The sequence below is a fragment of the Hemibagrus wyckioides genome, linkage group LG06, assembly GCF_019097595.1.
Source record: "Hemibagrus wyckioides isolate EC202008001 linkage group LG06, SWU_Hwy_1.0, whole genome shotgun sequence".
Classification (NCBI taxonomy): Eukaryota; Metazoa; Chordata; class Actinopteri; order Siluriformes; family Bagridae; genus Hemibagrus; species Hemibagrus wyckioides.
The window spans coordinates 10,898,730-10,907,537 of record NC_080715.1 but is presented as its reverse complement, the minus strand read 5'-3'; the positions used below and the strand labels follow the sequence as shown (position 1 = coordinate 10,907,537).

The 8,808-nt window shown below is 37.3% G+C and overlaps 1 protein-coding gene across 2 annotated transcripts; it reads right to left on the bottom strand.

Moving 5' to 3' along the window:
• Nucleotides 1–1,022: 1,022 nt before the first annotated feature.
• Nucleotides 1,023–7,614, bottom strand: lrrc3 (leucine rich repeat containing 3). 2 transcript variants are annotated; one of them, XM_058391248.1, is made up of 2 exons: nt 7,538–7,614; nt 1,023–4,847 (listed from the first exon to the last, which is right to left on the bottom strand). In XM_058391248.1, exon 2 carries the CDS (start codon nt 4,528–4,530, stop codon nt 3,730–3,732), a length of 801 nt encoding a protein of 266 aa, XP_058247231.1. In that variant the 5' UTR covers nt 4,531–4,847; nt 7,538–7,614; the 3' UTR covers nt 1,023–3,729. The 2 variants fall into 2 exon arrangements, with proteins under 2 accessions (XP_058247231.1, XP_058247232.1); XM_058391249.1 differs by having other exon boundaries at nt 7,543–7,610.
• Nucleotides 7,615–8,808: the final 1,194 nt, after the last annotated feature.

The window sequence follows — 8,808 nt, the reverse complement described above, 5'->3', positions numbered from 1 at the left end:
ATTAAATGCTCTTCCAAAGTATTTTATTACATATTTATTGTTGTTCAATTACATAGTTTAAATAAATGTATATTTTATTTCATTTCTAATCCCTGTGAATCTTAGAGGAATGTAAGTTTGGATCAGTCAGCATGCCCTGTGATATAACTATATACAATTCCTATTAGTTTTGTTGTCATTGAGTAAATTGTAGCAGTTACTGAATACTGTGTTTGAAATGAATGTTAAGCTGAGAATTTAAGTAGTTTAATTTGAGCAAATATACTATATATTTTCTGTAGGGGCACTGGTGGTTCAGTGGTGTTCCGACTACCATGCGGAAGGCCCGGGTTCGATTTTCAGCCAGTGATCAAACCCCAGTCACTGGATACAGTCCCGGTCCCAAGCCCAAGCCCGGATAAAAATGTATGTAATGTCTATATATTTTTTGTCTTCACACAAAATCAAATAAGTATTAATTTATCTTAATTTTGTCATTATTTAAATGTGAGTCATTGTTATGATATAATCTAATGTAAAACAAATAAATGTGTCACTGTTATCAAAACTGAGAAAAATAGCATCTGACTCCTGTTGGAATAAGCTTTCATACATTTTCATTCAGGTTTGTTATTTATAAGAAGCGCTTATGTGGGTTTCATGTATCCTTGTGACACTGCCATTATGTTATTTCTCATAAATCTTGCAACCAGGCTGCATGGTAAAAACAGTCTGAGAAGCTTAGATTAGTAAAACTTTGAGTAAAACAATGTATTATTGTGGAATTTAAAATTAGCTGTCAATCATATTCAGCCAGGCCTGAATTGGCCACATGGCATCCAGAAGAATTCATCAGAAAAATCAACAGCGGTAATGTTTGGAACAGCCATCCAAACAAATCAGTGAAATAAATCTTTCATCGATCTCATCGAGTCAGAGAAGCCTAAATGAGCCAGGCACAATCCCATGAGACGTGAACGCAATTGTAATGCCTTCTCAGATTACGATCGGTGAGGTGGAATAAAAAGTCCTGGAAAGGAAAATAAATAAGATAGAAGGGTTTAATGTTTGGATTTAACAGCTGTTTCCATACAGTAAACTCTTATTGCAAGAATTAATAGATGAGAGTACATCATACATATGGAATGTTTAGCATACATGTAAAATAATCACAGTCTGGGAAACACATTACTTTCAAATGCATCTTCAGTTGGTGGTATTTTCTGTGTATGACTGGAACAAGCAACATTTTTGTGCTACCAGATATCAGATAAAACTGATATTTATTCCTTCCCATTACAAAGTGTCAAAAGTAATTTATTAACCCATAAAACTGTCTGAATATAATGGATTCATAGATTAACTGACAGAGATAGAGCTGTTAGTGTGTCAGAGAGCTCTAAGGGTCTGGTGTGTATAATGGGCTAGACATCCAAAGGTTATTGTGTGTTGGACATAATTATTAACAAATCTTGTCAGCCACTGTGAAGAACAAACAAATACATGTACATTCACTGAAGAAACACATTACTAAAGGAGCCCTTTATGGTTAAATAACATATACGTCTTACAAGCACTGCAACAATGTGACAGCACATCTATGTCTCATTAAACACATCCTATATGGCTATGACATAAACTACATTAAGTATTAAAGGTCTTGTCAACAGCAGAGGGACCATGAAGGACTGAATAACCCAACAAGAGCACAGTGTTTAGGTTTTGTGGTACCACATAGGCACTTCGGCAGTTACATCTTTGCCAAAAAAAAATAAAATAATAATTTAATAAAATACAGAAGCAGCTGTTGAGCCGCAGATTTTGTTAGGTAGGACATAATAATAATTAATAATGACTTAGCTTTGACTTAATTTCATTTGAGTCTAACATAGTTGATTTGTGCTAAAATTTGTGAATTTTAAGAATAACCCTATAACTGACCATCGAGAACAAAGTCATCCAGTGTACAGTCTTGCAGCCTGTTTTGAGCAGTTTTAGACATACCATTGTTCAACTGGGTTTGCTCTCTCACATACACAATGGCTAAAATAATTAACCCAACACTGCAGCTTAAAAGCCACACAAAAGACCCGAAACTAGCACAAAAAAATAATGTGGGAATTGGAAAAGAAGACCATTCAGTGGACACTTTTCCCAATCTTTGCATGTGTGCTATGTATATAATATGTACACCCTGTCTACATAAAAAAAAAAAGAAAAAGAAAAAATAAAAGATCCTGGCAGCCCTGTCATCAAATGTCCTGAGATACGAGTGTTCCTGACCACTTCTTCTCCCTAGACCTGCCTGATTCATCCTGATGACCTACTTCTTGTTGCACTTGGAGGACACTCTCTGCTGCTGAGAATGGCCCCGCATGGACAGCCTGGAGATATATGAGACTGCTGTGGATAGTGCCACTTAGAAACCATAAAGATGGATTTAGGACTGCAATCGCCACAAACAGTTTTGCACTCAAGTCTCCATCAGTGAACAATTCATAACTTCAACCACACAGACTTCATGTTCAAACTAGACTGAATCTCCTGGTTGCACAGTTGCACTTTTTGACCATATAGTACACAGCTATAGAAGGAAAATATTTATAACAACACTATCCGGTGTGAGGATGGAACCCTTTTGAGTCTGGTTCTTCTTAAGGTTTCTTCCTGTTATCACCTCTGGCTTGCTCATTAGGGATGAATATATAATTTATATCCTGAATTTATATATTTCAGCAAAGCTGATGTCCATTGATAAAAGGACACTATACAAAAAAAAACCCAGAATTGAATTTACTGTTTTGTCTGCTGCTTTTCCTCCAAGAATAGGACTGCATGATTCTTACCCCAGTGCCTCTCTATTAGTAATTGTTGCTGTTCGTGTTTTTGACCAGTCGGTGCATTGTTACTTCATGGTTGCACAAAATCTATTAAAAAAATGCAAGCCTATCAATGGAATCTTGGCACATATCTTCCTTTTTTATCATTATTCACAAATGGTTGTTGTTATTATTTAAATAAAATTAAAAAATGTATAAAGTAGTGAAAAAGCACTTTATGAAGATTGATGTTTTCTGAACAGCAGATATATGTGGTAGGGCTCTGTTCACCTGCCCCTAATGGATGAGCTTTGATTGACCAGTTACATAGGAAAGCTTTAATGAACAGTATTTGGCAGTGATGTTAGTCCCTATATTCAGTTGCTTTTCCTGAGTTTTCTATGCTGCACTATATAATAAATATAATGGAAATAAGGCCTGCCAATCTTTGCTCCTGCCCTACTTTCTCTATATTAACATTAGCACATAAATGGACAAATGAACTGACATAATGAGAGAAATTATGGTCCTGCTAGGAAACAGAGGGAGGGAGGATTTAGCTCTGCAGAGCTTTTCTGTAAGAGCCACAAAAGAACCTACTGATATGACAGAAAGCATATGTAAAATTCCAAGAAATTCATAATATCATTCATGCAGAAATACTGGGTAGGAACACAGCACTAGTCATTGCAAACCAATATTTAACCACAATCTTAAAAATGTAATTAATGCTAAATTGATCATATGCCTATTGAAAGTCAAACAGTTTGAGCTGTAAGATTTACATATTCAGAAATGAACAAAGAAAACTGCATTGTGAATTTGTTTGTGGAGTGCTCATGGTGAGCTTTAAGGCTTGCTGCTGTGCCATCATGGCTGTGCCCCATTGGTTAGTTAAATACAATCCTAACCCAAGGCTTCGACGTAGACACTACAGAACAGTACTGATTGTGTCCAAGTCTTTGCTAATTTGGGAACTACTTGGCAGAGACTTGAGATACTCCAAGTGCCTGCGGGCATCCTCTTGGTTGTGCCGCACATAGTATATGACGTAAGCGATCACCATGGTGAACCAGCCAAACATGGTGACAAACATGGCCACATCCGTTGTCTTATGATGAAAGTTGCAGAAATTGATGCCCGAGTCCAGGACCTGAATGACAGGCTTGCCTGCATACTCATCCTGCACAGCTGTATGGCAGCTCACCTCACTGACAGTTTCAGGGTCGAGTTCTAGTTCACGCAGCACCTCCTGTAATGTGCATTCACAGTGCCATGGGTTGTTGGCCAGACCGATCTTAGCATGGAGCCGTGCAAACGCCTCCTTGGGTACTCCACGCAGGCGATTGTGGGACAGGTTAAGCATTCGCAGGGTGTCCAAGATGCCCTGAAAAGCGTTACCATCCACACTGTCAATGGCATTGCGTGACAAATCGAGCTCCTGTAGGCGAGGGAGGTGTTTAAACGCCTGGCCAGGGATCTTTGTGATGTGATTGGAGGAGAGCAGCAGAGCGACGGTGTCCTGCGGTAGATCGGATGGGATGGTCTCAAGGTTGCGTGAAGAACACTGCACCACCACCAGGCCATTTCTATCTGTGCACAAGCAACTCTTGGGGCATGCGGATGCCATGGCGCACAAAAAAAGCACTGTGAAATGCAATCTCAGCACAAGGGAATACACAGAGAGGAAGAAATGCTTCCTGGATGCAGAACTGCCCACAGGGAAACTCATGGTTTCCGCCACGCTAGAGTTCAAGGATGGTCATTATTAATCCATGTGACGCACGAGGAGCATTCCCAAAGTGACTCTTCATCTCAGTAATCCATTAGGTCAAATGTAGAATTCGGACTTAGCTGACCTGATATTTAACTTGATCATTTTAACGTTGACGTTCGGAGAAACAGTACATATTATTATTTACAGCAAGCATGAGCAATCCAGAAGAGCATTGTGACTGGTGGTTGAGTGCTGGAGAGAGACATGTCTGAGTAGATATTAAGTGCAGTCTGAAAGCAGGACGACACTGAAAGTGGGGCTGGGTATAGCTCCTGTAAAATATAAAACAAGAAGAAAAAAATCACATACATGTGGAGGCCTTTAAGATCATGGTATATAGTTCAAATACCGATCAGTGCTGTGTGTTAGTCATTAAGGCTTAAGAGAAAAATCCAGGACCCCAATCAGGCAATATGTTCTATACTACAGCTTTCCAATGAGCTTCGACTGAGCAACCTTCTATTTCTTGTCCAGCTATCCAGCTAATATCCATATTATCCATATCCATCAATATATATATATATATATATATATATATATATAGTTTCATTTCACTATGTACTGTATCAGCTATATATGGTCGAAACCATAAAACCATAAAAGTTTCTTGACTTATTAAGTCTTCTGTGAGTGACAGATGGATCATGAATAACAACTTGAGCTGAGAACACAGATGAACGTATTACTGCACAACACCATTTAAATCATGAATAATCAAATAGATTGGAGACTAATTTATGTCTCTTCATATTGTAATAATTTCTAATTAGTTTACTTTAAAGTGCAGTGCAGTGCAATTGTACAGAGCTTTGTCTCAAAGCAGCTTTACAAAAATCTAAACATTTAGAATAGAAATTACAAAATTTAAAATCACATTTATATTTATCGCTAATCAGCAAAACTGAGGCAACGGAGGCAAGGAAAGACCCTCAGATAATATGAGGAAGAATCTTTGAGAAGTCAGACTCAAAAGGGAACTCATCCTCATTTGAGAAAGACCAATAGATATCTGAGATTTATTAAATAGTAAGCACCAACAGTAATGGGAAAGCATGGCGTTGGAGAGAAGATTTGAGGCTGTCTGCAGGAGTGTTTTGCTATTATTTGCTCACCACATGGTCGATGTTCTGTGCTATCAAGACACCTTCACATTATGGATTAACTCCTAGGACCACTGTTGTTTGTGTAATGGCTATCGGACATGCAGATAACAGGTTATGTCACTAAATATATAAAATAAAAATGGTTCTCTCCATGCCTGTACAAGCTGACACATTTCTCACACAGCAGTTTATCTCAGTGGTTAAGGTTTCGAAAAGGAAGTGACAATGCAAATTTGAGTTTGGTTTATGAAATCTAAAGTGGAACTGCTTGCTATCTTTCCATTTTCCTAGTTAAACATACTTTTGAGGAAAATAACTAAATCATAATGTGGATTGTGATGGCACACCAGCAAACTGAAAACATAGTCCTATAGCACATGGCACATGGACACGTGAACTGTACATGAATAAATACCTGCAACAATTATATATTTCATATATTCACAGGTATTTCATTTTGCATCCAAGTAAGGGTGGCAGTTTAATTATTATTCATATACATTATAATTTTTTAAAATATATGTAATAATGTACTGTAAGAAAATATTGCATTATAAAATATTACAGGATTAAGAATAAATCCCAGTTAAAAAAAATAATGTTTTTATTTTCTATAAAATCTATAAATACACTTTCTGATGGTGGAACAAAGAACAGACAAAAAGCCCTTTGCTCCTTGCTGTAATCTACTGCCAACTAGAATGGATGACAACTCTAAGCGGACAAATATCAGGTGGAAAAAAAACAAATAATACACACACTCAGTGTGCACAATGACGGACCTGTCTGTGCATGGGCGGTTTGCATTTGCCTGCATGCATGCATATTTTCTTAAAACTCTCCAATGCAGTAGAGCATAATAGGCAGAAAGAAGTCTGAAGGAACCTAATTCACATTCACATGTCATAAACACTAATACACTAACTATTACAATTATTCAGTTCTAATAGGAAATACCTAAAATGTTTCACTGTTAAGTGTATAAAATACCATTTTAGATAAGCCAATTAAGAAATAAGAGATTATGTATTTCATAATATATTGTCATAAATATTATTATTCTCTTTTAAATGTACTTGACCAAATCCAGCACTCCTGCATTACCCTGGAAAAATACAATTTGCTTTTCTATTTCTGTCTACAACTGGTACTGTAACTGATAGGCAGATACTGATCAGTCTGGCGTAGCTGACCACATGCTCTGAGTTCATATTTCAGCATACAAATGAAGACCTGAGATATACAAATAACGATCTGAAATCAAATATCATATAAAATATGTAATTCTGGACCCTGATGACCAAAGCACTCATCCGGTAAAGCTTTGTTAGCAGGAAGAAAGAAGGTTATTTCTGAAACCCTTAAGGGTAGCCTACTCTTGTTGTCCTTTTCGGATGACCTTTTAAATGGTCTGTGTACAAGCCTATAACAGAGGATTTCCATTTTAAAAAAGGACAGAGGAGAAGCTTTAACTCTCTGAAGAACCTTAACAGAGGCTAAAAGGGTGCTCAGTTGGGTGAATTCTGGAAAATTGGGAACTGATTCATGGCTTTTACTAGACAGCTTCTACACTACTACTCACTACTACTACTACTACTACAGCTTAATAATAATAATAATAATAATAATAATAAAACAATTACAGTCAAGCAAACCGAATAGCTTTCCGATTAGTAGCAGTATTGTTACTCTTTAGGCTTTGTCAGTGTGTTTTGTAAGGCTGGACATCCTGACCATTATAAGAAACATCCCAGAACAGACCCAGAGAGACCCATGCGATTATTTTATCCTATTCATTTGAAACGAATCAAAGACATTTGACAACACCCAACATTGTGATATGAGAGAAAGTCACATACTGTACCGTTGCCTGCTGCAGATAACCAGAGAGAGTCCAGTACACTTGTTGAAGCTCCTCTGCTCCCTTTGACCGCTTTCTAATGTTCAAATGAATGAGATCGAGGTGCTAGAGGAAATAGTGCTGTGCGCTGATTGGTCATTAAGTGCCGCTCGCTCCGCCCACACCGAGCTCTGGGAGCAGGCGCGCGCTCAGACGCGAAGGTGCGCGCCTCTACACAGCGTGCTGGGGAAGTGTCCGTGCGGTGCTGTAAAGACGGCAAAGATGTAGCTTTACTATTTCTAGTGGATTTTTAGTGCAACAAAATGCAATTTATTTATTTTATTTTATTATTATTTTATTTTATTTATTTATTTTAGGAATATGATATCTCTCCACACTTGGACCATATTGCGCGTACAGTTTGGATGTGCCAATAACCCATATATCCTTTGCTCCCTTTGAGTAATAAAAACTAGAGGTAAAAAGATTTTGCTCTCTCTCTCTCTCTCTCTCTCACACACACACACACGTCATTTCTAATAGACTACTAATGTGTGTCCTGGTGTATCATGAACACATATTCTACTGAAGAACGTCATGCGTGGTGCGCGAACGCGTTAATGATTCACTTTTGTGATGAAATCGAAAATAGCAGCAACGTGTGTGATTCTGGCAGCTTATGTAATGACTCAACACAATGCGCAGTCTGTCAGTAACAGCTGACAATCCGGTGAATTCAGATCGAGCAACACTTACAGACTTGTTCCCTGTCTCACATCACGCTTAACTGACAAGTCCACGCGACACGTTCTTTTTTAAATGATATATTTGACACTAAAATGATATATTGCCATTGGCACAACGTGATGTTGCATTAACAAACATAAAAGTTTCTCATTATTTATTTTTTATGAGATCAAACCTGAGCTGATGTTGCTTAAGAGGGGAACAAATCAATAGACATTTTAAGTTTAATGCAAGTGTAAATTTAGTGTAAATTTGATTGCTTAAGATTAATTTTCTCGTGCAATTTTCATCCAAATGAGACAGGAGAAAAAAAAACTAAGCAAAACATATGACAAACTGAAAAAACTCCATTAGACAAGCCATTGTTAAGACATTTTACTGATTTATTAGGTGTATTTATTTTTTCCTACCTGGTTTCTGAATATTGGTTTACTTTCTGGGGGGAAATGACTACATATTGAAGTTTTATTTTGTCACATGAGGTTACTTGATTATTTATGGGGACCAAAACCTGTTATTTAGACCTGGACAAATAAAATTATC